Source organism: Capricornis sumatraensis, chromosome 2 (assembly GCF_032405125.1).
Source record: "Capricornis sumatraensis isolate serow.1 chromosome 2, serow.2, whole genome shotgun sequence".
Classification (NCBI taxonomy): Eukaryota; Metazoa; Chordata; class Mammalia; order Artiodactyla; family Bovidae; genus Capricornis; species Capricornis sumatraensis.
Window position 1 is genome coordinate 79,106,991 of NC_091070.1, and position 27,669 is coordinate 79,134,659.

Here is a 27,669-nt window from a genome sequence, read left to right on the forward strand (position 1 = left end):
GGTTTGCTCTCTCATCTTGCCTGCTATAATTAAAGGTTTCCCAATATGATCTGACTTCCTAAAGGGAAACTAGAATTTAAAAAACAAAACAAAATCCCCAAAATAGCAGATGCTTAGTTGCAATATACATATGTTTTAAATCATAAAGCTCTTAATCCTGTCTTGTCACTGCTACTGGTCAGTTTCCAAGCATCTAATCTGTTAGAACCCTGGTGGGAGGGGCTCTTAACAAAACAATTAAAACCAACAAGAATGAAATACCTAACTGTACTCACCAAATTAGATATATGCATGTAAACTGCCACTGACCCCACCATCCTCCTTCTGGGGGGAATTGCTCCCCCAGAGTCCCTCCCTTTTCTCACCTGACCCTTCTATCCCGCCTCGTGCTTCTCTCCCCTGACACACCGTGTAGAACTCATGGACCAGAATAAATCAGTTGTTTTATTTCCCCTCAAAGGATGTAACTTTCCACTCCCCAAATGACTTTGACAGTTTTCTCATTTGCTAGCTGAGGAGGAGATCAAGAGACACTGACCTTCTGGTTTTGCCTAAAGAGGGAACACTCAGTAACTATTATGCTTCAGTCCATGATTTGCTTTAACTACGCCCTTCCTCCCTCCCTGCCATGTCCTCGCTTACCTTCTTACCATCCCTCTTGAACCTTCTACTCAGGGCACCGAGTAGAATGTGCCCCACAGGGCACTGCTGCTCCCTGCAGCCATCCCTTGCCTGGTATGGTGATGCTATAAGCCACATTTGTCTTCAACCCCACAGCATTCCCTGCCAGCAAGAGAAAGCGTGGGGCCTCTAAGAGTGTTTTGCTCCCTATTTAATCAGATTAGTCCCATCACCTACCCTGAGGAGTCAGATTTTGGTGTTACTGAGCTATCTGTGGAAGGAGGAGAAATTGTCAGACATCACTTAAAAAGCCCTGGCCCTTGGACGCCTGGGAACTGCCGAGAAAAATTAATCTTCCCCCTATTTAAGGCAATTTCTTTTCCATCATCCTCTGTCAAGAGGACTGCACTGGGAAATGAATCTGATGGGAGTCCCTGAACTGGTACACTCCACTCAACAGCATCTCTCCGATGCTGTGCAGCATCCATCATCCCCATGCAAGCAGAGACTCAGACTACTGCAAAGCCAGCTCCCTACCAGTCATAGCAGCAAGAAACGGCCATCATAGAATGGGTGTCACTGGGTCTAGAGACTTGCAGCTTTCCTCTACCTCTGCTCTTTCCAGAAAACCTACCACAAATTATCTCTTCCATTAAGCCAGTCTTTTATCCAAAATCCAGGAAGGCAGAGAAACAAGGATATGCTAGAATACAGGACTCTAGGATATGTTTCTTGCCTCAACAGAAGGACTCTGCCAGTGCAGAATATGTATTAAATTGAACAGAGACCACTGCAAGGCAGGTGTGGGATAGCAACAGGACAAGGGCAGCCCTACTTCAAGACTCTCTTCTCTCCAGACTCAATTTTCTTTCATAGGCTAAGAGCCCAGGGAGTCTTATTGCTCTCTGAGGTCAGGGTGGATTTCCAATCTTCAACTCTTTTCACCTTCCAGGTTACTTCCCAGGGCAGTTATTTTCAAATTATGCTCCTTAGGTTACCAGGGGGCTTCCCTTGTGGCTCAGCTGGTGAAGAATCTGCCCGAAATGCGGGAGACCTGGGTTCGATCCCTAGGTTGGGAAGATCCCCTGGAGAAGGGAAAGGCTACCCACTCCAGTATTCTGGCCTGGAGAATTCCATGGACAATCCATGGAGCTGCAGACTCAGACACGACTGAGCGACTTTCACTTTCACTAGGGTACCGAGAAGTACCAGGGAGTATGTGTGCATGGGGAGAGCAGGGTGTGAGAAGTGGCTGGAGGGGAAAGCTCAATGGTTGAGGCACTGGACCCTTCAACTCTACTTCAATCTGACTTGATTTCATTCAGGGGCTGGGATTTTCTCCTAAGTTCATTTTAAAAAGAGTTCTAATTTTGTAAAAGGCCTGCAAAGCGCTGTCCTAAGTGAGAGGAAGACAGCTGTGTCTGGGCCTCTCTGGACTGAGGCAGAGGGAGCTGTGGCGTGGCTCTGGCCTGCTCTGGCTGTAGAGCAGGTCCTGCTCCACACTGGCAGCTCCTGGCTCCAGGGTCTCCGGAGGCACTTTTCAGCAAAATGAATCTCCTCAGGCACGAGAGCCATTTGTTTTCCAAACTCCCTTCTCTGGTCTCACTAATTCCCAATTTCCCTGCATTTGACAAATGCAATTAACAAGCCTCGATCAGTTCCTGGCAGACAGCCCTCATCAATCAATATGGAGACTTCAGAGACCGCATGAGGCTGAGCAGGAGGGAAGGTGCAAGAAGGGAAGGTGGCTGCAGTAGGGAAGAACAGGCTTTATAGCTCGCTTATCTCTGAGTGACCCCTCCCAGCCCCCTGGCCTCAAAAGAGGACGCTCCACTGTCACCCTCACCAACCACTTTCTTGCTTTTGGCCGACTCATATAAAGCAGCGTTGACACCCTCCTCATTCTCTTAACGGTTTCTCCCATCAACCTCCTACATCTCTCCTGTCTTCTCCTTAACAGAAGGCCTTGCCATCTGCTGCCACCACAGCCTGGGAAGCCCCTCAGTGCTAGGGGTGACAAATCAGCCATCTCTCTGCTCTCAGCAGGGACTCTTCCGCACCCACAGGCTCCAGGAACGATTTTGTGCTGTTTCCTGCCCAGGAGGCTAGAGGTCCACGATCACTTCCCTGTCTCCCACAAACACACACCGCAGGGCCAGAAGGACAGGCACCACCAGGCTGGTGGTCACTATGCTTTCACATACAGCTCTCTGTCCTCTCTTTTCCCAGGGTCAAAGCCTTCCTTTCCCAACTGGCTTACCCTCCTCACCTCTCTGCTCTGCATGTGGCATCAGCCTCCCCTCCCCCAGCACAGGGGGAGAGCTTTTTTCTCGGCAGCTCTGCCTGGTACAGCCCTGTGCATCTTTCCACCTCATCAACTTTTCATCTCTTTGCAAACGGAATCAAGAAGTCTCTCCCTCCTCCCTGCCTCTCTCTCCTTCTCCTTTGTTATTAGCTTCATGAGTGGGGATGTTAATGTATTCACTAGACAATGTCTTCACACCGCTGTTTCCTGTAATTACAGTCCCTTCCCTCCCACTGTCCCAGCCCATCTGACTGTAAAGTGCTTGGAGGAGGGACAGTGTGGAGAAAAGACGCAACACAGGCTGAGGTCGAGTAGTGTCATGTTAACATTCAACAAAGTAAAACCAATAATTACCTCTGCAGTAGCTCATTAACAGCTGGTAACACATGGAGGTCAATGAACCAGAGATTAAAAAAAAAAATGTGATTGATACAATTGGGGACCCCTCCGCTAGAGGATGGGGAACTGTACCCATATTACCAACAACAGTCACCCCAAGAAATGCAAGCAGCCACATCCGTCCTCCTTCAGTGGGTAGATTCACTATACTTGTCATGTAGGTCGGCGACATTGTCACTGGAGACCCGGATCCAGCCATCCTCCCTGACATGGTAGAGGCTGACGGAACCTCCTGAGTAGGCATCTCTGTAGGTGGCTTGGTAGATGGCTCGACGGGCCAGATCATAGGCCTCCTCCACCTCCAGGTCATAGGAGTAACCCCGATCCATGACCCCATAAGCATATACAGAGCCAGAGCCTACAGAGAAGGTGGCCCCCGAGATCCGGTTTCCTTCACTGTCCACGTAGTAGAGGCCTGGAAAGAGAGATGAGGTTAGTAAGAAGACAATGAGCACCTCTTCGGACATCTAATTCATCTTTAAAGGCAACAGTTCTCCTTTCCTCTTGAGACCCAGGGAGACCAACAGAAATTCAAGAAAACAGCACTTCTATAAAATTACTAAAAAAAAAAAAGTGAAGAAATGAAATTAAATGTGAAGACTTCAGGATTCTACACATTCCACTCCACCTCACCTCACATCACAGTTACTGCCTTGCCTGTCTTCTCTGTACAACCAAAAAACTAGTATAATTCAAATGACTTCGGTTTCCTGCACAGAACTTCAGGCACTGTGGGAGATAATGTTTGAGACAATCCTAACCCTCCAGAGTTCAGACTATCTGGGAATATTATCTGGACAAGTATGCTATCTCTTCTATCACACAGTAAGAGAATAAAGCCTAGAATTCTAAGTCATATTGTAAAGAACCTACACTGTCCAACATGGTAGCCACTAGCCACATGTGATTCAACACTTGAAATGAAGCTAGGACCTACCACATGCTGGAGTGATAGTCTTTTGGATATACCAGGTTAAATGAAATATATTATTAAAATTATTTTTCCTTTTCAATTTAAAAAACATGGCTACAACATTTAAGATTACATGTATGGCTCACATTATATTTCTATTGGACAGTGCTGGTCTAGACTAAACAGTTGGCCAGGCCAACCGCCTTTTTTTTTTTTAATTAAAAAAAATTTATTTTCTTTTTTCTGGCCACATCGTGCAGCTTGTGAGATCTTAGCTCCCCAAACCCAGGCCCTCTTGGCAGTGAAAGTGCACAATCCTAACCACTGGACCATGAGGGAATTCCCCCAACTGCCTATTTTTTTATAGTTTTTTTTGGAACACACCCACAACCATTTGTGTATATAGTGTCTAGGACTGCTTTTATGCTAAAACCAACCTATGTAGTTGAGACAAAGATTACAGAGCCTGCAAACCTAGAATATTTACTTACATTTGATCCTTTATGAAAAAGTTAGCCAACCTCTGGTGTAACAAAAAGTTAGACACAGACTTGATAAAATTTTTATCACTTTGATCTGCCCCCTGGACCTCTCCAGCTGGATGCCTTTGTCACCAAATTCATATTTAAATTTCCTGTCCTCAAATACTTCCAGCAGTTCTCCCTTACGGACCGAACTCATCCCTCTTCTGCCCCACCAATCCACTTCCTTCTGTACTCTCAAATTCTGTCAATGCATCACTAATATTTTTCCTATTTCAGTGGGTCTCAACAATAACTATGCATCAGCATTGTCTAAGGAAGTCTTTTTTTTTTTTTTTCCAGCCAGGGCATGCAGCTCCCAGGACCTTAGTTCTCCAACCAGGGACTGAACCTGGGCCCCTGGCAGTGAAAGTGCCAACTCCTAACCACTGGACCCCCAGGGAACTCCAGGTATTTTTTAAAAGATGCCAAGGACTTAACCCAGGTATTCTTTTTAAATTGGTCTGGGTGGGGGACAAACACGGAGCTAGATTCTTAAGTTCTTCATGTGATCACGATACAAGCCAGGTTGAAAAGTACGGCCCTTATCAGCTTCCAGGTTCCGATGGTTGTAACATGGAGCCCCTCCGCAGGCCCACTGCCACTACCTTGCCAAGCCGGTGCACCATCTAGTTCCAATTTCCCTTTCTGGATCTCTGGCTCACTACTCTGCTTCACACATCTTCAGCTCCAATTACACTAGACTTCCAGTTACTCCCCACAAGACCTCATGCTTCTTCCCTCTCTTTTGTTCATTTCTTCACATCCAGGAAAATGAGACCTACCTAAGAAGCCCTCCCCAGCTTCTCCCATCAGAAGCAATTCTTCCCACCTCCTTAAATTCTTTCAGCATTTTACTGGTTCTCTTTAAAGTGGTATTCATCTCATTCAGCCTCGCATGAAGTAATCTGGGATCCTTTCTGAGTCTGCTTGAGGCCAGCGGCTGACTCATCCTGAATGGGACAACTTGTCAGGAAGGCGTCTCTGAGACAGGACAATTTAGGTTAAGCTCTGGCTTCCTGGGTTTTCCTTGCTGGCCAGCTTTTGTACTCTTTTACACTGTTTTCCATCACCTGGGACCAATCCAATAGCAAACGGTTCAAAACAACATTTCCAAAATGTCTCCCTAGACCGCACAAGAGGTATGGAACTGTTCTTTCACACGTTTCAAAGAGAAATGTCTCAATTTCCAAAGTAACAAACTGAGCTCCTCTCTCACAGGCACTTTTAAGTCTCTCCTCATCCATCCTCTATTGAGGGGTGAACTAATATTCTCCAAAGCAAATGAAAAAGTGGTGGGTATTCTACAGTTGATCAATAGAGAAAAACTTAGGCATTTAGAAAGGTAAATGAGGGAATTCCCTGGCAGCCCAATGGTTAGGCCTCCACACTTTCACTGCAGAGGGCACAGGTTCAATCCCTGGTCAGGAAACTAAGATCGCACAAGCCACAAGGTTAGAAAAAAAAAGCAAGCAGGTAAATGAATGAAGCAAAAACAACAGGAGGAAAGATTACCTATTTTCAAGCACCAAAGGGGAAAATTACACAGAATGTGACTAGCTGTATACCAGCTTGACTAAAGAGACATTCAAAATTGGCTGAAGAGGAACTGCTATCAGATACAAGTCTGAATTTCCTGGCAAGGATTTTATATACTAGGAAGAAAAGTAGGTTAAGGAATTCTTTTCAGAGACAACGGGACCGAGGTGATTATATCAAGCAAGGAAAAGAGATGGGCCTAAAGGGCCCCTTCTTGGCCAAAGACTCTCTACAGGAAAAAAAGGAAGAGAAATGACTAACTTTTGAGTAGTTACTTGGTTTTGTTGTCCAATATGGTAGCCACCAGCCATATGTGGCTGTTGAGCCCTTGAAATAAGGATGACACGCCCCTAAATATTTTAGTTATTATGGATTAAAACAATTGTTAAAATTAATTTCACCCATTTCTTTTCATTTTAAAAATATATCTACTAGAAAAAAGTAAAATTACATGTTACATGTGTAGCTCACATTTAATTTTTTAATTTATTTTCTTTATATCTAGCTCACATTACTTCTATCAAATTGCACTGATCAGAGTTTTTATGTCTATTACCCAATTCTTAAATACAACTCTTTGCACGTCTTATCATTTTACAGGAGAGACTAGAAGGAAAAACAGTTTATGTGCCAGACACTGCATATTTGACATGTATTGCCTCATGGAACCTATATATGATGATGAAACAGGCTGAGAAAATAAACAACCTCCCCTAAGTCACATGGATAATCAATGACACAGCTAATCTACCTCTGTGCCCTGTCCTACACTACATCTCTTCCTTGAACAAAGAGAAGGAAGGACTGAGAACTAATCAACACACCCTTAGCACTGACATATGCTCTTTCATTCATCTGTTCATGCAACCTCTCTGTAATGGCAGCCCAAGAATCACATGGTTGCAGCTTAACTTACCAGGGCCTCTCTTATCCCAGCCACAGATCATGGTGCCCATGGACAGCCCCATGCCTTTATACTGATACACCATGTTGGCAAGCAGCTTGGAGGCAGCTGCTACGGAGATGCGCTCCTTGTTTCGAAGCTCATAGATTCGACATTGCCGAGCCAATAGCCGCTCCCAGAAGCTGCAATCCGCTGCACCCCCAGCCATGGTGCCCAGCAGGTAGGGGTTGATCTCTATCACCTTCTTTACTGTCTGGGAGGCGATGTAGGCACCGGCTGTGGCCCGAGAATCTGCTGCAACAATGACTCCGTGGCGAAACTGTTAGGGATTAGAGAAAACACAAGCCAGGGGCCACATCAGACCACAGAAACATCACCCTGACATTTCTTTGTGCATCGATACAACCCCAGAACATCTCTGTCGCTGCTGTTTTATACTTCACAACGTATTTTCCCACTTATATGTCACTGGAGCTTCTCATCAATAGCTTCAGGTGAGATTACTTTCACTTGCTGGCTGAGGAAACAGGCTCAATGAGATCGAATGACTTACCCAAGATCACAGAGCCAGTTATTACAAAGCTAGGCCAGGAATCTTAATTGTCTGGCTCCTATTAGAGTGCTTCCTCCCACCAACTTTCCTCCTCAAGCCATAACGTTTCAGTTACCCTGACCTATCCGGGCCACTGTTTCCAAAATCTTTGGTGATCACAACAGCCTTCCTTCTGCCAGAGTTCACTGTCGTTGCGGCCGCCTCTTTCCCGGACAGGAGCAGCCTGGGGTCGCCTGGGAATCAATCCAAACAGCCTCGAAATCCTTCTCCCACTTACCCTCACTATTCCTCAGCCCCCCCGCCACCCCGCTCCCGCCAGAATAAGAACCGAGGCCTCTCGGGACAATGAGACAGCGAAACTGCCGGGGTCGGGGCGAGAGGCCCGGGTCTCCGCCTGGGCTTCGCGGCCGCGGCTACGGCGGGTTCTGGACCCGCTGGGAAGCGTGGAAGGGCGCAGGCGGGCAGGATTCAGCCCGGCGCGGCGGCTGTGTCTGCACCTTGAAGGCCAGGGTGGTGGTTCCATGAAGCATTTCAATTCTCGGCTCCTCTGGGACACCCCAGCTGGGCGCGGCCAGGCTCAGCCCATCGCTGGGACTGCCTGGACCCAGGTCCAGCAGATCCGCACGACCCCCGAGTCCAAAAAACCCGCGCCGGTTCACCGGTAGCGGCCTCTCCAACACGCTGGCCAGCGCCATGTCTAGTAAGGGCAAGGGAACTGCTTGCCAGAACGCCTAGCAAAGAGCGACCGGGCAACGCCTCGCCGTCGCAGCTTCACTCCCTATTAAATCTATCCCAGGGAGGAGCCATTTCAAGTCCTGGCAACCACGCCTCCAAACACCGGAGCCAGACGCGAGTAATTATTTTCACCAAGGAGGAAAAAAATAAATGGCTTCACTCCCCTTAAATTATAAAGGGGTGTGGCTGACATCTTGACTTTGGCCACGTAACCAACGCAGGATTAGATTAACCTCAAATTCATAAGAAGCAAACGCAAACGTCAGGTTAAGGGAGGGAAGTGGGGCCGGCCATCTTTGAGACGGGCGTGACTGGATGAAAATCTGTTCTAAACCGGTAGCAGTAAATCGGCCCCGCCCCGCCCGGTGTCCAAGCAACAATTAACATCTATACCTTTTCAGCAGTCTGTTAATGAGACTGAAGTTGCTATTTTGTTTAAGGGCACTCTGTAATACTGGGTAAAATAATGATCTACTCTGAGGCTATTTTCCTATGAAGTTTCTAAAACCACGGTAGTTTGAGCTAGAAAGCGCAACAAACATGAGTGCTATACCTCTTGTGTTTTGATAGCATCAACCGCCACAATAGCCAGGTTCTCTAACAGCAACCAATTTTTAAGATTCAGTATTGTCTTTACTCCCACCCCCTGGTGGAAATTCTAATAAGTAATGAATTGCCCAAAAGGCAGATGGAAGAATAAAGAAGGAAAAGCAAAGGGCCCAGTTAATTCACAGACTGGATTCGCAATTCAGCTCCTGAATAACTGAGTCAATAGTAATTTACCATTTCAGAGCCTGGAGGAGAGTTGAGGCTCCATAAAGATGTACCAAGAGGTTTCCTGACTTAATCTTGCTAAGACAAGCCCTTATTCAAGAACGTGCTGTATTTCATTGTCTCTCCCTCTCTCCACCCACCTTCATTTTTCAACCCTTTTGGGAACTATAACAAGCAAAGAAGTGGGCAAATGTATGAAATGTTGCCTTCTGCTTTACGTTTCTATGAAGTCAGTGTCTAGTCTTCCTTGTTGGATTCCAGCAGCAACATCCATCAATATCTAAATCCCTCACTCCTCTGATGCCCAACTCAGCCCCTCCTCTTCCCAGCAGACTCTGCATGTGCTGTATTTTTAATGCTGAAATTTGGCAACTCTTTCCAAACCCAACCATCAGAATAAAGAATGTAATGAAGCAGAAGATCTTTATGTGGGTCTCACTTGGATGGTGTGGAAAGTGCAGAGTGCCTCTGTTTATTGAGCACATAATATTTTGTAGTCACTCCTGCAATGCAACTAATCCTCCTTCTGACTTCTCTCAGTGGTTCTTTTCCTCTGCTGCTGATGGTGTCTGTACTTTTCTTAAGGCACTTTTATATTTTAACCTGGTTATAAATATACATTTATCTCCCACTGGACTGTGAGTGTTTAAAGACAGGTATTTCTCTGGAATTCCCTGGCGGCCCAGTGGTTAGGTCTTGGTGCTTTCACTGCCAGGGCCCTGGGTTTGATCCCTGGTCAGAGAGCTAAGGTCCCACAAGCCAAGCTGTGTGGCAAGGGGAAAAAAAAAAATCTGTAAAGACAGGTATTTCTCTGTGCCCGCTATATGCTTAATACATGTTTTTCAAATGAACACGTGAAAGGATGACAGTATTGTTCTAGTCACAGAGGCTTGAAGCCCTGGCTCATATTTGACAGCTCCTGTTCCTTTCCTCCACATCCAATATATGCCAAGTCCTGTTCATTCTCCCTTCACAGTGCTGCTCACATTCTTCATTGCAATTGATATTGCCTTTGGCTTCTTATCTTCTCAATCCTGAATTACTGAAATATTCTCCTAATTTTTCTGGGCCCAAACTATGTTTCCAATTAATTCTACACAGTACCAGGTTGATTTTCTTAAAACATCATCTTGGTCTTATCATTTACCTGCTTAATAATGGTCTGTAAGGTTCAGCTCCTCAGTATGACATTCAAAGCCTTCCAAAATCTGTTCCAGTTTTACCTTATATTAGTTCTCTGCTCCAAGGTACCATTCAGGGAGACCTCAAAGAAGAGAGGTACAAATGATCAGTGCTGCAATGGGTGGAAATATAAACTGATACATACCATGGAGAATAGTATGGAGTTCCCCCCACAAAAAAAAAAATAATTAAAAATAGACCTAGCATATGATCGAGTAATCTCATGTCTGGGTACGTATCCAAAGGAAATGAAATCACTATCTCATAGAGATAGCTGCAATCCAACGTTCACATTATTCACAGTTACCAGTATATGAAAACAATATCCATCATCAATGTATGAATGCATAAAGTGTTATATATGCGGTAGAGTATTATTCAGCCATAAAAAAGAATGAGATCCTGCCATTTGTGATGAGATGGATGAAACTTGAAGGCATTATGCTAAGTGAAAGAAGTCAGGCAGAGAAAGACAAATAATGTATGAGCTTACTTATATATAGGATCTAACAAAGCCAAAAGTTATGGCCAACCTAGATAGCATATTCAAAAGCAGAGACATTACTTTGCCAACTAAGGTCTGTCTAGTCAAGGCTATGGTTTTTCCAGCAGTCATGTATGGATGAGAGAGTTGGACTGTGAAGAAAGCTGAGCACCGAAGAATTGATGCTTTTTAACTGTGGTGTTGGAGAAGACTCTTGAGAGTCCCTTGGACTGCAAGGAGATCCAACCAGTCCATTCTGAAGGAGATCAGCCCTGGGTGTTCTTTGGAAGGGATGATGCTAAAGCTGAAACTCCAGTACTTTGGCCACCTCATGTGAAGAGTTGACTCACTGGAAAAGACTCTGATGCTGGGAGGGATTGGGGGCAGGAGGAGAAGGGGACGACTGAGGATGAGATGGATGGATGGCATCACGGACTCAATGGACTTGAGTCTGAGTGAACTCCGGAAGTTGGTGATGGACAGGGAGGCCTGGCGTGCTGCGATTCATGGGGCCACAAAGAGTCGGATACGACTGAGCGACTAAACTGAACTGAACAAAGCCAAACTCTTAGAAACAGTAGATTGGTGGTTGTCAGAGGCTCAGAGTTGATGAAAATGGGAAGATGTCAGTCAAAAGTGTACGAACTTCCAGTTATAAGAGGAATAAGTTCTGGAAATCAAATGCACAGCACAGTAACTCTCATTAACTATATTCTTTTGTATACTTGAAAGTTGCTGAGAGTAGACCTTAAATGTGCTTACCATAACAACGAAAATGATAATTATGTGAGGTGAAGGATTTGTTAACTCTCCATATTGCAGTAAATGTTTTGTGATACATACATACACAGACACATACACAGAAGTATCAAATCATCATATTGTACACACTAAACCTAAATAATGTTATATGTCAATTATATCTCAATAGGGTTTCCCTGATGGTCCAGTGGTTGTCTGCCTGCCAAAGCAGGAGACGAAGGTTTGAGTCCTGGTCCAGGAGGATCCCATATGCCGTGGGCAGCTACTGAGTGCCACACTCTGGAGCCCAAGAGCTGCAACCACTGAGCCCACATGGCACAGCTACTGAAGTGTGTGTGCCCTAGAGCCCATGCTCTGCAACAAAGAGGAGCCACCACTGGCCACAACTAGAGAAAGCCCATGTGCAGCAAAGGAGACCCAGTGCAAACAAAAATAGATTAATTATATCTCAGTAAAGCAGGTGTTGAAGAAGAAAACAATGATAAGTGCTACAGTTCACAGGTGAGAAACGTGGTCAGTATGGATTGGGGTGAGTTTGGGGGTCAAGGAAGGCTTTGTCAAGGAGGTCTGGATTCATTTCCTTAAATACCACTTAGGTCCCATTGCTTCTCAAATTCAGAGCCTCTATTCTCTCGGCCCGTACCTGGGTAGGGTTTTCAGAATGGGTGATATGTAAGCCAGACTTGGGAGGATAAAATTCAAAAAGATGAGGGGGAGGTGGGAGATGTGCTGGGAATAACATGAAAAGAGGTTGTGGTGGATGGATTAGGACTGGGCCACAGGGGGCCTTAAATGCCAACCTGGGGTGGATTTGATCTTACAGCCCTTTCTTAGTAGAGGAGACATGGGATTTGAGTGATACCTTAGGAAATCATGTCAGCTTGGAGGATGAGGTTAGAGGGGGAGCTGTAATATTTAGAAAAGTATACTCCATATGGTTCCGGAAGTAGATGTAGCTTGTCACTCCGCCCCAATCTAGTTTCTCTTTCTGAAGGGCCAGCTGCCAGTGTCCACCTTCGTTGGTCTGAGACTTAGACTCAGTCTGATGGTGTCAAAGTCAGTTGTTTCTCTTGCCTTGAAACTGCAAACCAATCTCTTGCCGTTGTGAACTGTGGGGCAGAAAGGGGAACAACAGATGCTTTCAGCTGCCTGCTCAGAACTTCAGCACCAGTCAGAGAAGCTGTACTGCCAGAGAGCTGTCCGGTGTGCCACGACTGTCTGCAGATGGAAGTTCATGCTCACGCCCAAAACAGAGAAGAAAAAGACCTCCAGGTTTTAGTCCCCCTTCTGGCCCCACGGAGCTCTGTCATTCTGAAGGTATCTGGGCGCCCCGTACAAGGCTCCCTCGATCTCCTTTCTGCTGTCTTTGTGCCAGTCCATTCCGTTTTCCCCACGTTGCTCGTGAGGAGAACCAGTAAGCTCAGTGCCATGGCTCCCTGACCCCATGCCCCTGAAGAGTGAACCCAGCATCCGGACTCCTGCCCCAGGGGGTCCATGGCAGTCTATTCTGTTTTGTTTTGGTTTGGGGCCGTGTCCTGTGACCTGTGGGATCTCAGCTCTGTGACCAGGAATCGAAGTGAGGCCATAGCAGTGTAAGCCTGGCATCCCAGGGAACCCAGTCTGACTATGCCATTATACTGACTAGTCTGCACCTTTCCCTAGGCTGGGGGTCCTTTCAGGGCAGGGACAGGGCTTCATTTATCTCTGTGCCCAGTGCCCCCCACAGGAAAAACAAGAGGAACCCAGCTCTGCTCCTTTCACTGGTGCCCCCTTTCCTTTGCAGTTACCCAGCCCCCACCCAACTCCAGGTGCTTGGAGGATGACAGACAGGTGACTCCTCCGGTGACGCTCAGGTGTGTCATGGGCAGCGTCTCCCCAGCACTGAAGACTCCACTGGCCTCATCCTGTTCCCCCCTCAGCAGTCCTCCAAGGGGGAGGGCGCTGCTCCGTCAGCCAGTCCCAAAGCCTGGTTTGGGTTTTGGGAGAAGCCACAGATCACACACCTTCCTGTATGGTTCAGGCTGCAGCCCAGCTTCTCCTTACCATTTCTCTTCCTCTACCCAACCCAGCTCACAGATCCCTGCCTTGCTCCTTCCAACCTTCGCCGGACCCCAGGGATGGCTCTGCAAGATGTGTGCAAGTGGCAGGCCCCTGACACCCAGGAAACCTCCCCTCACCTGCCTCAGGCTGGCAGCTGGGCTGTGCCCCGAGGCTGGGACCCTCAAGCCTTCCTGCAGACGCACGGCCCCAGGCTGGCCCATGGTACCACCACTCTGGCCTTCCGCTTCCGTCATGGAGTCATCGCTGCGGCTGACACCCGGTCCTCCTGTGGCAACTACGTGGCGTGTCCAGCCTCACGCAAGGTCATCCCTGTGCACCAGCATCTCCTGGGCACCACCTCTGGCACCTCGGCTGACTGCGTCACGTGGTACCGGGTGCTGCAGCGGGAGCTGCGCCTGCGGGCACTGAGGGAGGGTCAGCTGCCCAGTGTGGCCGGTGCTGCCAAACTTTTATCAGTCATGATGTCACGCTACCGGGGGCTGGATCTGTGTGTGGCCACGGCCCTGTGTGGCTGGGACCGCTCTGGCCCTGCCCTCTTCTATGTCTACAGCGATGGCACCTTCCTGCAGGGGGATATCTTTTCGGTGGGCTCTGGGTCTCCCTACGCCTATGGTGTGCTAGATCGTGGCTACCGCTACGACATGAGCACCCAGGAAGCCTACGCCCTGGCCCGCTGCGCCGTGGCCCATGCCACCCGCCGCGATGCCTACTCTGGGGGTTCTGTGGACCTCTTCCACGTGCGGGAGAGTGGATGGGAGTATGTGTCCTGCCATGATGCCTGGGTGCTGTACTCGGAACTGCAGAAGCTTCCAGAACCAGAGAAGGAACGGGAGGAGGAGGCCACCCCCGACAGAGCTGGCGAAGGCAGAGAACCGTCTGTGGGGCTGGCACCTGGGGACTTGAAGGTGCCCACAGAGAGGCTGTGAGCAGCAGCAGGATCTGGGGGGCCCAGCCCAGGGTGAGAGATGGGGCCACAGGGGAAGCATCGGGGTCCTGCTCTCCTGGGTTGCTGGCTTCATTTGTTCCAAGTTTCTATCCCTTTTTCTTCCCAGAGCTATTGACCTCTCTGTCCGACTTGTTCCTGTTGGCACCCAATAGATCGATCTAGCCTCCTTCTCAGCACCGAGTCCATCTTTCAGCAAATACTGAGCACCGGCTGCACGCCAGACGCTGTGCTGAGCTAGACCCTCTCTTCTTGCCATCTTCCTTTCTGCTTTCTTCCATCCTATCCCGTCTCTCTTCTTCTTCTCACTTTAGTTCTCAGCTCAGCTTCAGAGTCTTTGCACTTTCTCACCTGGATGGGGGGGACGGTGGGAGGGGAATGAGGGGGGATAGTAGCCCCCGGGCCCCAGGCTGGAAGGGGCGGGGCCGGAGCAGCATGAGCATCTGGGGGTAAGTGATGGGCTCCCTCTACTGCTTTCCTCCTCTGCCGCCACCCCCCACTCAACCCTCCTGATTCTGATGATGACTCCTTTACTGACCGCAGTTTTCATGATTAACTGTTTAAGGTTAATGTGATCCTCACTTGACAGAAGAGGAAACAGGTTCAGAGATGTGTGACTTGCCCGAGGTGACACGGTCAGTGCAGAGATGAGCCTGGGATCCAGGCCATCCACTCCAGGGCTGTGCTTCTTCCGCACAGCTTCTCTCCCAGGGGCTCTTCCTGCGCCCGGGGAGTGATGTGGGGGAGAGAGCAGCTGGGCCGGGCCCCTTCCTGCTGGCCAGGGAAGAAGGAACCTGGAGGAGCCCAAGGGTCTGGAGAGCTGAAGCATCCCCTGTTGAGCCCTCTCTGTCCTTTCTTGGCAAGGCCTGAGTCATCGGCACCCCGCAACCCCAACCAGTGCGCTCTGGCTTCTGAGCCTGTCGTGGCTGCTGCCAGACTTCTGCCGTCCCTCTGCCTTCTCCCCAGCCTCTCCTTCCGGTAGCTCCCTCTGGGCATGAAGAAAAGAGGGAGATGGCTGTGCCAAGGGGAACTGCTGGGTTAGCGCGTCCTCTCCCTCCCCTCCTGTCTGCTTGCTGCTCCCCTGTGAGCCCTGACTTGGTGATGCAGGCTGACAACTCCAGGAGGGATGCCACCCTGCCCCCTTCCCCAGGCCAAGTGGAGGGGAAGGCATGGTCAACCTAGGAGATGGGACCCGAAGGAAGGTTCCTGAACCTTCTTTCTTTGTCTTACTCCCACTGCTTCCAGCCCCAAGATGAACAGCATCTCTTCTCCCTCTTGGACCCCCTCCTCCCAGCCTCTGGCCCAGTCCTGAGCCTGGACCCTGCACTTAAGGCTAAGAATTCCACCAGGCAGGAGCTGGGCCAGACAGAGGAGCCCTAGTACACTCTGGCTTTCAGGGGATGATGGGGGAGAAGGGAGGGAAGCTGGGGGAGCCCCAGGAAGGAGAGCAGTAGGGGGAGGAAGGAAATGAGGGGGGTTGCTGCAGAAAGGTGCCCAGTACGGGAGAGCAAGCCTTTGAGCGGGGGTCTGGGAATCTGGCTGGTGGCCTCTCTGCAATCTTTCATCCTTCACCCTCCCCTCAGCCTCAGGTGAGGAGGTGCAGGACTCTGGGAATGATAACTGTAGGTCAAGGATCCTTAGGCTAGTTTTCTCCTGGAGGAACACAGGAGGAAGGGCAGTTTTTGCTCAGGGTTCAAGTGTTTGATTGACTCAGATAGAAGAAGGTGCATGCACCTCCACGTGTGGAGATGAGTGTGGGTCTGTGACACTGTGAGTGAGTGATCCTGGATAAGTGGTGGTTCCCATGTGCAGAGACAGGAAACGGGCTACAAGAGAAAGAGCCCTGTCTGAGTAAGGAGAACGGCCAATTATCAGGGAGAAAGGGCTTACTATTTTTGGGGGGAGAAAAAGTCCAGAGTAGAGAGGAGGTGGGGCAGGGCTCACCCCAGGGGTTCACTACTTCTGCAGCCTCACTGCCCTCCCCGGCCCCCTGCAAACACCCCCACCCACCCAACCAGGGAGTGAGAAAAGGCAGGAATGGAGGGCAGGCTAGCCTGCCGTTGTCACCTGAACCAACCCCCAGGCTAGCTAGGAACCACATGCAGCTCCCCACCGCCCCCCTCCCCACACTCTGACCCCCTCACCTTCCCATTAATCAGGGAAGGAGGACTGAACCCAGATAGGGAGGGCTCTCTTCTTGTATCTCCTCCCATCAGCTCTCCGTTCTCTCTTCTCTTTTCCTTCCCTGGTCCTGCCCTCTTCACTTCCTTTGACAAATTCTCTTTCCAATGGTGAGATATTTAAGACCAGAGATAAACCTAAGGGTCTAGCTGAAAAGTCTGTTTCCCTACACTGTTTTCCTGGCAGCTGAATGAGTTGGGAAGGACCTCAGGAGAGTGTTAGGGAGGGCTGGCAGAGCGGGCGAAGGCCCGCACCCCACTTCAATGCACCGCTCACTAGCCAGGGGCAGCCCATGCCTCACTCCCTCCTCTTCTCCCCTTATTCCTAAAGGTTTGATTCAGACGTCAGGGGAGACCATGGGGGTCAATCTAGCCCTGAACCGGGAGACCTGTCCTGACACCCTGCTTGCGGTGCTGCCCTCCTAAGTGTCTCCCTCTGGGGCAGACAGACTGCTCTCATACAGGCCTTCAGGCAGGCAGGACCCAGTTTCCAGCCTTCAGCAGAGTCAATGACCATGCCATGCTTGCACCATAGGCCTGGTTTGGAGGAACCCATCGACATCACGGCTTCCTGGGAGAAGATACTATAACTGTTTCACTGAACGAATCTGTTCTCAGAAACTGTCCAAGAAATGGAGGCCTGTACTAACCTATTTGATCCCTCCCTCCATCCTTCTCGTCATTGTTTGTTTTCTGGCTGAAGCCAAAGGCCTCTTCAAGCAGAGCCGCGTGTACAAAGGATCTGACAGGATGGAGGGCGGCCTGTCAGAGCAGGCCTGTCCTCCCTGGTGGCATTAACCACACAGCACGTAAGGTCCAAGAAGGCATCTTCCCATTGGAGCAGCCTCCCCTGACTACCCGCACCTCGCACTTGGAAGGGAAGGTCACAAGGACCTGTCCTGACCTATCCACTCCCCAGGAGCTCTTGCTGGACTTATGAGACCTGGGCCAGGTCTCCTGTTTGTTCCTGGGTGGACCCCTTCTCTACTCAAGGAGCCCACAGTGAGAGACGCTGGCCGCCCGCTGGGCTCCCGTTCCAGCTGACTTTGGTTCAACCCCTAAAACAGCCCGCCTTCCTGGGGCCCCTCTCTCCCCTCCTCTGTGCCCATGAAGAACAAGACCACAGACGGGGAAGAATGAAGGGTGGAGGCAGCAGGTCCTCTGTGACTGTACCACCTTACCCCGACCCAGCCTGTTCCAGCTGGGACCACAGGCCCCAGCAGGCACGGGCTTGCTCCCCTCTGCTGTCCCCCGCCCACTGTCCTAGTCTAGAACCCCTCTTCCTCTCTCCTTTGTCTCGTTATAGCTCCTCCTTCTCTCCACAGTCTCCCTCCTGCTCTCCCCTCTGGCCAAGCCCCATGTCTTAATTTCCTTGGACACTTTGAGACCAACAGAGAACCCAGAGGTGGTGGGAGCAGGGGAACGAGTCATTATCTCCTTAGTCCCAGAGTGGAATCAACCCAAACTCTCCTCTGTGAAAGGGACTTGAAGCAGACTGTCCCCCAAAGGAGAAAGGAGAATGAGCCGAGGGGGTGGGCTTAGGCCTCTCTTCCAACCCTTCAGCACAGTGACATGCTCTGAGAGACACCTGAGTGTGGAAAGGAAAGCAGGGCTCCAGCTTTACAAAATAAAGTGTTTGTTTATTATGAAATTAGAGATGGAGGCCCCTCCCCTTCCGCCCTCTTTCCCCTTCCCCAGCAGCCTCCCTCTTTCCTTCCCCTCCCCCAGGGGCTGGGAAGCATACAAGACGATGCCCAGAGCCAGGATGCCCAAGGCCGGTTGACAGCTGGGCAGAGCTCCAGGGAGGCGGCCACAGTGGGGGGCTGGAGCTCTCGCCCTGGGAGGTGGGCTGGCTCCCTCTCTCTGCTGGAGGCCAGTGGAGCCAGGATGAGGCCATGAGTGATGGATGGAACCATGCGGGCGGGTCTGTAAAGACAGGAGAGCCAGAGTTGAGAGGCGGTGAGTGGGGGAGGGCTTTGGGCCCGCCTGGTGCTCCTAGAGGTCTAGGGACACTGACCTGGGGCAGAACATCCCCTGCAGGAGGGTGGGCAGCAGTGGCTGGACGTTTCTCTTGCTTTTGGGATGGACAACAGAAAAAACCAAAAAGCCCATCACAGGGACCCACAGAGAATGTGGGCAGATGTGGGCAGGAGACACACAGAGAGCGTGTGTGCACAAGGGAGACACATAGGGCCCTGGGTGACAGAGGCAGAATGGAGCAGACCAAACAGAGCCACGAGAGAGTGGAATCACAGTGAGAGAGGCGGGAGGTTCAGAGTCGGAGCCGCACAACCCAGACCCAGACAGGGAGCGTGTCGGAGACAGACGGATCCCTGGAGAGAGACGAACAGACGACTGGGGAGGAGGGACGTAAGGAGGCAGTTGCCTCGGGGAGGTGGGGAGGAGGGACACGGGGACTGGGGAGGCCTGGGGGCCCCTGGGCTGCTGCCGCCTGCCTGGACCCGGGGGGCTCACTCAGAGGGCCTACGCTGCCACCCCGCTTCGGTGGGGGAAGCGGGGGCAGTGCCAGGCCCGTCTCAGGGGGCTGGGGGCTCCTTGGCCCCGTAGAGCTCGGCTAGGGTGCGAAAGAGCGGGCCCCAGTCGTCCAGCGGCTCAGCCGGGCCCGGGGCGCCGCCGATCTCGCTGCCGGAGCCCAGGGAGCTGAGGGAGCCGCAGGAAGAGCCGCGGCCCTCGTAGCCGTACACCTGCACGGAGTCGTAGGGCGGCACGCTGGGGTCCTCGTCCGCCTCGCGCAGCCGCAGCGCCAGCAGCTGCGCCACGTCGGCGGGGCCGGGGGGCCGGGGCTGGCGCGGTGCCCGCGCCCAGGGCAGCACGTCGCGGCGCGCGGGTGGGCAAGGCGCCGGCGGGGCCGCCCCGTCAGGGTTCTGCAGGGCGCTGATGTCGAAGGCCTCCGTGTCCTCCTCACCGCCGCCCTCGTCGTCGTAGGTGATGATGTTCTCGCGCACGTCCTCCTCCTCGAGCACCATCAGGGCTTCTTGCTTCTGGCGCCGCAGAGCCGCGAAGAGCACCACCAGGGCTGGGGGAGAGGCGCACAACTTCCATTTGGAACGGCCCAGGGGTGGCAAGCCCTAGCTTTGACCTTTGGCAAAACGCTTTTGAATCCTGACTTCAACCCTTTACTTGCTGTGTGACCGCGGAGAGTTGCTTAACTTCTCTGAACCTCTTTGGCCCTTGGATTGCTTGTGTGGAAAAGAGGGGAAACGTATTTACCCCTTAAGGTTGTTGAAAGGATGAAATACCAAGTGATGTGCCCAGCACCACATAGGGCCCAGAGTTGGGGCTCAGTAAATAGTTTTTATGGCTCATGACTGTCTTTAGCTTGGCAGGTCAGGGATATGAGGCCAGAGTGTTTTGGGTGTATCAGGCAGTGGGAAAACCCAGACATGAGGGTTCCTTCACGACCTAGGGTGGACTTCCCTATGTCCAAGGTCCTGCTTCTCTCCACACCCCCTGCAGGCCTGGACCTCACATCTATGACCCCATCTATGGCTTGACTCACCCAGCAGCGTGCCCACGCAGGTGACAATGGCAAGCAGAGCCCCCGTGCTGAGCCCAGCAGGTGAGAGCTGAGCCTCGGGCCTGCAGGACGCCACGGAGCCATCAGGCCGGCAGCGGCACACACTGACAGTTACTGTGGCTGTACTGCTCAGTACTGGCTGCCCCCAGTCCCACAGTTCTATGGGAACCAAGTAGGGGGCCTGGCGGGGTGGAGCGGGGCGAGAGGGCAGCAGCAGGCTGGCGGAGCCATCTGTAGGAGAGACAGGTCTTTGGGCACCTCCTGGGATACCTTCCCACTAAGGTCGGTGCAGCCCATGGAGACAGAGCTGTCTTGTGGGGAAGCTTTGCAAAGAGCAAAACCACAGCCACCTTTTTTATTTATTTATTTTGGCCACACTGCGTGGCTGGCAGGATCTCAGTTCCCCAGCCAGGGACTGAACCCAGGCCCCTGCAGTGAAAGCCCTGAATCCCAGAATCCTTTGGCATCAATGGTAAAGAACCTGCCTGCCAGTGCAGGAGACACAAGAGATGTGGGTTTGCTCCCTGAGTCAGGAAGAGCCCCTGGAGTGGGAAATGGCAACCCACTCCAGTATTCTTGCCTGGAGAATCCCATGGACAGAGGAGCCTGGTGGGCTACAGTCCATGGGGTCACAGAGTCGGATACAACTGAACACATACACACACACCCCGCCCCCCTGCTCCACAGGCCATCAGGGAACTCCCCAAACTGCATGTAGATTCTGTAGGGTGGAGCCCCAGGTAGGTGGGTAGAGTTAGGGATGGTGGAGGAAGGGAGGGAAGCAGGTAAGGGCACAGCTGTAGGAGGCTACCCACCTCGGTTGTCCCGGACAGTGAAGTTGGCATCCGGGCCCAGAGGGCCATGAAAGGAGACATGGCTATTGTTGCCGACTTCATCTCTGTCCAGGGCTCGGATGACCTGAATCAGCTGAGGGGAAAAAGAGAAACCTATATGGAGTGGGCAGCAGGAGGTCTCGAGGTCCCAACCCGCCTGCCTCAGTGGCTTACCTGGCCGGGGACTGCAGAATCGCACACAAAGGTGTCATAGGGCTCAGCCAGCTGGGGAGCGTTGTCATTCTCATCCAGGGTCTGGATGGCCACTTGCACCCGGGAGGCCTGTGCAGAGCTGTCTGAAGCCAGAACACGAACACGTGCACCCCACGCAAGCACATACATCACAGTTACACACGGTACATATGGTGTGTGAATGTCACATCCAGAACATGGCATGCATGTGGGACACATGAGATATGCGTGAGATATGCAGGTAGCATCAGTGTGGTGAGGTGAATGGAACAAGTGCATATAACATCCATGTGGTACCCAAGAATATGTGGAATACACACCCCATATACATTCAACAGGAGCGTAGCACTCAGGACATATATAAACAATCACCCACATGCAGGGCACTTGCACCGTCAAGGAAAGGTAGACAGATGATGCAAAGCAGACAACAGCCACGAAAGATGCGATACGTTCATACCATACAGTCCATGTACTCAGTGTTTAAAGCGAATACAACGCACACAAAGGGAACGTTCCACATGTACCGTGCATGCAGCATCACCACCCCCAGGATGCAGAGAACGCATTTTCATGCACGAAAACAGTGGGACAGACATACACACTCGTGTGCACACACACACGGCCCATCAGAGGTCTGGGAGGCTGTGGCGTAGCAATGAGTATCACTTAGGATTGACCTTGGGGAGGGAGGAGCTACCTGATTCTCAGGCGCAGAGCCAGGCCAGCCTGGGTACCACAGCCACAGACAGGCCCCCTCATCATTGGGTGACCCCGCATTTCCCTGCCTTGCTCCTCACTGCCAATGGCATCCAAGAGAAAATGCAAAGTATGCATCCCTGCCCTCCCCAGCGGCCATCTCCCCTAGGCTAAACCTCTCCCCTAGGCTAAACCTCTCCCCTAGGCTAAACCTCTCCCCTAGGCTAAACCTCTCCCCTAGGCTAAAGTTCCTTTAGTCTTTCCCCCAGGTTGAGGGAGAGCTGGTTGGCTCTTGGGAAGGGGCTGAGGTCACAGCCTAGGCAGAGGAGTGGACTGCCTGGCTAAAGGGTCTGGGAGATGGGACAGAGTCCATCTTTCACTGCAGTAAGGGCTCAGGGCCTGCTAGTCAGTATTGGGATTTGTGGGCATGGGGAGCAGGATTTGGCAGGAGGTAAGAAGACAGTGGGGCTGCCGTCTATGGGGTCACACAGAGTCAGACACCACTGAAGCGACTTAGCAGCAGCAGCAGCAAGAAGACAGTGAGGGAAATACACACACACACACACACACACACACACACACAGGGCTGTGCAAACAGACGGCCAAAGCACACACAGGGATGTTCACATGGGCAGACATGCATGCACTGTCACACAGCTGCATGGTCATAAACATAAACCTATCCACATATAGTTCAACACATATGGTGGAGGAGATAACAGGTGAGACTGCAACCTGACTGAGGCCCCACCACTTAATGTCTGCGTGATCTCAGGAAGTTACTTAACTTCTCTTTGTCTGAGTTTCCTCCTTTTAAAATGGGGGGAAAAAAATCATGCATCCCTCATAAAGTTGTGGTGATGATGAAGTGAATGCATCTACATTCGGTACTTAGTACCGTGTCCGATACACAGGAAGTAGTGAATTATTACTGCCTGTCCACAAACACTCACATACACAAGACAATGTACACAGACGGCTGCTTGTGTCTATGCTTAGTCGCTCAGTTGCGTCTGACTCTTGGTGACCCTGTGGACTGTAGCTCATCATGCTCCTCTGTCCAGGGGTTTTCTCCAGGCAAGAATACTGGAGTGGGTTGCCATGCCCTCCTCCAGGGGATCTTCCCAATGCAGGAATGGAACCGGGGTCTCCTGCATTGCAGGCAGACTCTTTACTAGCTGAGCTACCAAGTTTCACTATACATATCCAATTACATATATGCACAAATAATATAACTCTATACACTCAATTACATAACACATATATATGCAACTATAGACATATACTCACAAGCATATATATAGGTATGTATATGTATTTTTCACACACAGGGAAGTGCGTGCCCACATTTACACACACACATAGCGCTTTAGCTCTTCATTGACGTGGTGTAAGTATGTATGCACACAGGGACAACTCCCATAGACAGGATGTGGACAGCAAACGTGGGAGATGCTGAAGCATGAGCAGGCACAGCAAGGACAGGTTCACAGAAGGAGGGGAGGCCTCCCTGCCCCCGCGGGCCATGGCTGCCCAGAGGCGGCTGAACCATGCTGCTGATGACTGGTGACCGACACGGGCGGTGCAGGGAGCTGGCCCCTCTCCCCTTCCGTGGGGGCTCCCCACAGAGCTTCCCAGGGAGAGGCTGCTGGCACTCCCCGGTCAGCTCCTCCCTGTCCCCACTTCAGCCTGAAGCAGAGACTGGGCAAGGCAGGGTCTCCCAGGGTGCATGCCGGGCTTCTTAGGGACTGAGAGCTATTTGAGGTTAGATTTATTTTGACTTGGGGAAAGTCAGGTATGGGAGCAAATTAAAGGTGAGGGGAAATGCTTAAGCCAACCCACCGTGCCCAGTCCAGCTCAGGAGATCAGGAAGCCTGCCTGGTGGTAAGGGTCCAGGCTGGGCACCTAGTCATTATACCCTGGGTGGGGGGTGTGTGGCACTAACACCCCCCTCACCCCATCCCCAGGGCCGGCCCCTCTGCCAGGAGGCTGCTGCCACCTCCCGGCCGTCCTGGAGGCCCAGGACTCCTCACCAAGCTCTGTGGCCAGCACTGTGAGGTTGTGCCAGACACGAGCCTCTCGGTCCAGGGGCACTGCTGTGCGGATGGTGCCGTCTTCAGGCTCGATGGAGAAGCAGCGCTCCAGGTCCGAGTGTGGGAGGATGGAGTATCTGGGGAGATGGAGCCAGGTGCGGGGCTGAGCTGGGGCAGGGCCGAGCTGGCGGCCACCCCTCCCTCCCACCTGTTCACCTTGCTGGGCCTCCTGGCTCATCTGGGCAAAGGGCCTACATGAGCTGACCAGGCAGCGCCTGCCCTGTGCACCTGGAGCCATAATTCACACTAGGGTCCCCTCAAAAGACAAATATCTCTGGGCAGTCACCAATATTAAACACCTATCCTATGACATGGGGTGCTGAGTTTCATGGGGGTGTGGAAAGAGAGACAGAGGTGACATGGGGCAAACACTGCCTGTTTTTCTGACTCCTGGGCTCTGTTCTGAGGACCAAGGACCTGAGTTCTAGCTCTGCTCTGTCTCAGACTAGCTGTGTGACCTTGGGCAAATCTTTTAACCCGTTCCCTTAACTATCAAAGGAGAATGACACTGGCCCCTCCCTCAGTGCTGTGACAGGGATGCTGGGCAGCAGGCTGGGCAGGTGGAAAGAGCGGGTCTTCTTGAGGGTGACAAGTCCAGATTGGAATTCCCGCGTTGCTGCTTACTGAAAGTGTGACCTGGGGCACGTTAACGCAACCTCTCAGGGCTGAGCCTCTAAAGCAGCTGCAGCCGAGAAGCCTGCTACCCTTATCTTCAATCCTCCTCTCACAGGCTGTTGTGAAAATGAAATGTTATCAAGTGAGTAAAATGTGAGGCGCTGCGGGAGGGGTCAATAGCCACGGCCACAGCCACCAGCTGGTCTGGCGCACTCATCAGATGAAATGCCATATCTGCTCTCACGGCCACTGGGAGGCGCCGCTGCCATCCACACAGGGATGGGTGGAGAGTCTGGTTAGCAGGTCCTCCAGCCCTCCCCTGGCCCCCAGGCCTGCAGTGGGGAAGACTTCTGCCAGGAGGGGAGTGTGATGGGCAGGAAAGGTGGGGGGGAGTCCTTGGGTGGGAATAGCCTGCGGCTGGGCCTTTTCCCTGAGGCCCCGCCCTGCCCCCCGCCAGCTCACCTGATGGGGCTGGCTGGGGAGTCCAGGTCCGTGGCTGACACTTGGCCCACCAGGGTCCCAGGAGCCTTGTTCTCAGGCACTGCCAGGTGGTAGGCAGCCTGGGTGAAGGCAGGTGGCTCTGGAGCGTCCTGCACAGCCACACGCACTGAGGCCACATCCTTAAAGGGTCCTCGCCGCAGATAGGCTGGGTCAATGAGCGTATTGGTAGCCTCCACGCGGAAAGAGTAGGCGCGACGGGTCTCAAAGTCTAGGGGCTATGGTGAGGGAGATGGAGTTACTGAGGCAGGTGAGGTGGGCACCAGAGGGGTAGTGGCCTCGGTGGTCAGGGTGGTGGGGGGCAGATTCCTTGGTCAGAACTCCAGGTCTGCCCCTAGTTCAATCACAGACTTGCCCTGTGCAAAGTCCTGAGCCAGTCACTCCCCCATTCTGAGCCCCAGACTCTTATCTGAAGGATGAGGAGAGGACCACAATCTCTGAGCTCCAACACAGAGATCCCAAGTCTGCTCTAGCCTGGTGAGGAGCCTGTCCTGTGGGGCAGGAGGTGCGTGTGAGTGGGTCTGAAGCACTCACCTTGCGGACAGTGAGGAGCCCATCTCGACCCTGGGAGTCTGTGCTGATGCTGAAGGCCTCCGATCCCTCCCCGTCAAGGATGCTGTAAGCCATGAGGGCGTTGTCCCCCAGGTCTGGGTCCTGGGCCCGTAACCGGCCCACCAGGGTGCCTGGCCCAGCGGTCTCCACCACAGAGAACTGGTACAGGCCTTGGGGTGGATGGAGGGAGATGTTCTTAGAGAGGCCCCCAGCCCTCCTCCCTCCCCCAGCACTTCCTTCTCCCAGGCCTGGCTGGGGGAATGGGTTGGGGGAGGCTTCTCCAGGGGCGACAGGGGTGGGGTGGGGTAGGGTGGTCCAAGGATGGCTCAGGCGGCGGCACTGGCCCCTTACTCTGAGGGAACTTGGGGGGGTTGTCGTTGACATCGCTGAGGGTGACCGTCACCGTGGTGCTGCCCGACAGCCCCCCCATGTGGCCGCCCATGTCCTTGGCTTGAATCACCACTAAGAACTCCTCCTGTGTCTCCCGGTCCATGTTGGGGATGGCAGTCCGCACCACTCCTAGGGAGAGATGATGGGTCAGGGTTGCCTGATCCCACAGCTGCCTCACCCAGCTCCCGAGCTCTAGCCTCACCAGTCTGGGGGTCCACAGAGAAGAAAGGCAGTCCATCCAACACAGTGTACACCAGCTTGGCGCTGTTCCCATAGCTGGGGTCATCGGCGTCGTGAGCAGTCACTTGGATCACTGATGTCCCTGCAGGGGTTTCCGGCACCCCACTCAGCCAGGACAGAGCCAAGTGGGGAAGAAGAGCAGATGAGTGGGACCCAGACACGAGCAGGGCTGAACTGAAGGAGATGGGTTCTGGGGCAGAAAGCAGTGGGGAAAGGGGAGGTGAGGGCACTCCAGGATGTCCAGACCTAGGGTACTCACCCACATTGGACATCTCGGGCACTGTGGCATGGTAGGGCCCGAGGGGAAAGATGGGTGGGTTGTCGTTGATGTCTTGCACCTTGATAATGAACTCCGATGGGGGCTCCAGGGGTCGGTTGGAGGCTCGGTCCACGGCTTGGGCCAGTAGCACGTACTGTGCCTTCTCCTCCCGGTCCAGGCTCTTGGTGACGTGGATATTGCCTGTGGCCTCATCAATCACAAATACGGTGCCTGCGCCCTCTCCGCTCAGCAGGTACTTGGTGCGGCCCTCGCCCCTGTCCACATCTGAGTGCAGCTGCAGGGGTCAGGGAAAGACAGCAGCAGGTTCCAAGAATAGTGACAGAAAGTTAAAGAGTCTACGTCTAGGACTGGGGACAGTGTTGGGAATCCTCAGGGACCAAGGTCATTGCAGAAGTGATGAAGTTGCAGAGGAGAGCCTTGAGAGTCAGGGGAGATGCGGGAGGGGCTGAACCTTACCTTGCCAATTAGGACAGGCTCTGGTCCAGCGTACTCCTCAATGACAAAGAATTGGTTCCACACCCAGCTCCTTCGGGTCCGAAGCAGTGATGGTTCTGGGGCCCCCCGGGACCCTGCCCAAGCCCGGGCTGGGGCTGCCAGGCGCCCCATGCAGCCCCAGCCACCCAGCCAAGCCAGCAGGAGCCTCACCAGGCCCCACATGTTTGGGCTCCAGCCAAGGCTCTGTTCACTGCTCCTGGGTGCTGAGGCATGAGCTGGCTGGGGCAGAGGGGCAGAGGCGTTGGGGCTACCCCATGGATCCACACCTGTAGGACAGGCAGTTGTTCAGGGTCGAGGAAACCCTTACCATCTCCTCCCAAAGTTAGACGCTCCAAATATCAGACCTCCAAGGAACCAGACACCCCACT

The 27,669-nt window shown here is 52.4% G+C and overlaps 3 protein-coding genes across 5 annotated transcripts; 1 reads left to right on the forward strand and 2 right to left on the reverse strand.

The window, feature by feature from the left end:
- Positions 1–3,245: 3,245 nt before the first annotated feature.
- PSMB5 (proteasome 20S subunit beta 5) lies at positions 3,246–8,531 on the reverse strand. 2 transcript variants are annotated; one of them, XM_068964706.1, is made up of 3 exons: positions 8,253–8,500; positions 7,215–7,521; positions 3,246–3,740 (listed from the first exon to the last, which is right to left on the reverse strand). In XM_068964706.1, exons 1-3 carry the CDS (start codon positions 8,448–8,450, stop codon positions 3,454–3,456), a joined length of 792 nt encoding a protein of 263 aa, XP_068820807.1. In that variant the 5' UTR covers positions 8,451–8,500; the 3' UTR covers positions 3,246–3,453. The 2 variants fall into 2 exon arrangements, with proteins under 2 accessions (XP_068820807.1, XP_068820808.1); XM_068964707.1 differs by lacking the exon at positions 3,246–3,740 and adding an exon at positions 4,008–4,054 and having other exon boundaries at positions 8,253–8,531.
- Positions 8,532–13,809: 5,278 nt separating this feature from the next.
- PSMB11 (proteasome subunit beta 11) lies at positions 13,810–14,679 on the forward strand. Its single transcript, XM_068991789.1, has one exon. It carries the CDS (start codon positions 13,810–13,812, stop codon positions 14,677–14,679), a length of 870 nt encoding a protein of 289 aa, XP_068847890.1.
- A 4,734-nt stretch (positions 14,680–19,413) lies between these two features.
- Positions 19,414–27,463, reverse strand: CDH24 (cadherin 24). Of its 2 annotated transcripts, XM_068965304.1 has the most exons (12): positions 27,263–27,463; positions 26,786–27,080; positions 26,489–26,608; positions 26,248–26,415; positions 25,879–26,066; positions 25,309–25,562; positions 24,084–24,308; positions 23,167–23,174; positions 21,422–21,543; positions 21,230–21,341; positions 20,397–20,645; positions 19,414–19,913 (listed from the first exon to the last, which is right to left on the reverse strand). In XM_068965304.1, exons 1-12 carry the CDS (start codon positions 27,461–27,463, stop codon positions 19,414–19,416), a joined length of 2,442 nt encoding a protein of 813 aa, XP_068821405.1. The 2 variants fall into 2 exon arrangements, with proteins under 2 accessions (XP_068821405.1, XP_068821407.1); XM_068965306.1 differs by lacking the exon at positions 23,167–23,174 and having other exon boundaries at positions 24,172–24,308.
- Between the last annotated feature and the right edge of the window lie 206 nt (positions 27,464–27,669).

Excerpts from the sequence above, each read along its gene's own strand:
- PSMB11 (XM_068991789.1), top strand. The coding sequence starts at position 13,810 with ATGGCTCTGCAAGATGTGTGCAAGTGGCAGGCCCCTGACACCCAGGAA.
- CDH24 (XM_068965304.1), bottom strand. The coding sequence starts at position 27,463 with ATGTGGGGCCTGGTGAGGCTCCTGCTGGCTTGGCTGGGTGGCTGGGGC. Across the intron at positions 20,646-21,229 it reads CACTGTCCGGGACAACCGAG|ATGGCTCCGCCAGCCTGCTG; the intron begins GTGGGTAGCCTC and ends TCTCTCCTACAG. Across the intron at positions 19,914-20,396 it reads CTGCGTGGGCACGCTGCTGG|CCCTGGTGGTGCTCTTCGCG; the intron begins GTGAGTCAAGCC and ends CCTCTCCCCCAG.
- PSMB5 (XM_068964706.1), bottom strand. The coding sequence starts at position 8,450 with ATGGCGCTGGCCAGCGTGTTGGAGAGGCCGCTACCGGTGAACCGGCGC. Across the intron at positions 7,522-8,252 it reads CCACCACCCTGGCCTTCAAG|TTTCGCCACGGAGTCATTGT; the intron begins GTGCAGACACAG and ends AATCCCTAACAG. Across the intron at positions 3,741-7,214 it reads CTGGGATAAGAGAGGCCCTG|GCCTCTACTACGTGGACAGT; the intron begins GTAAGTTAAGCT and ends CTCTCTTTCCAG.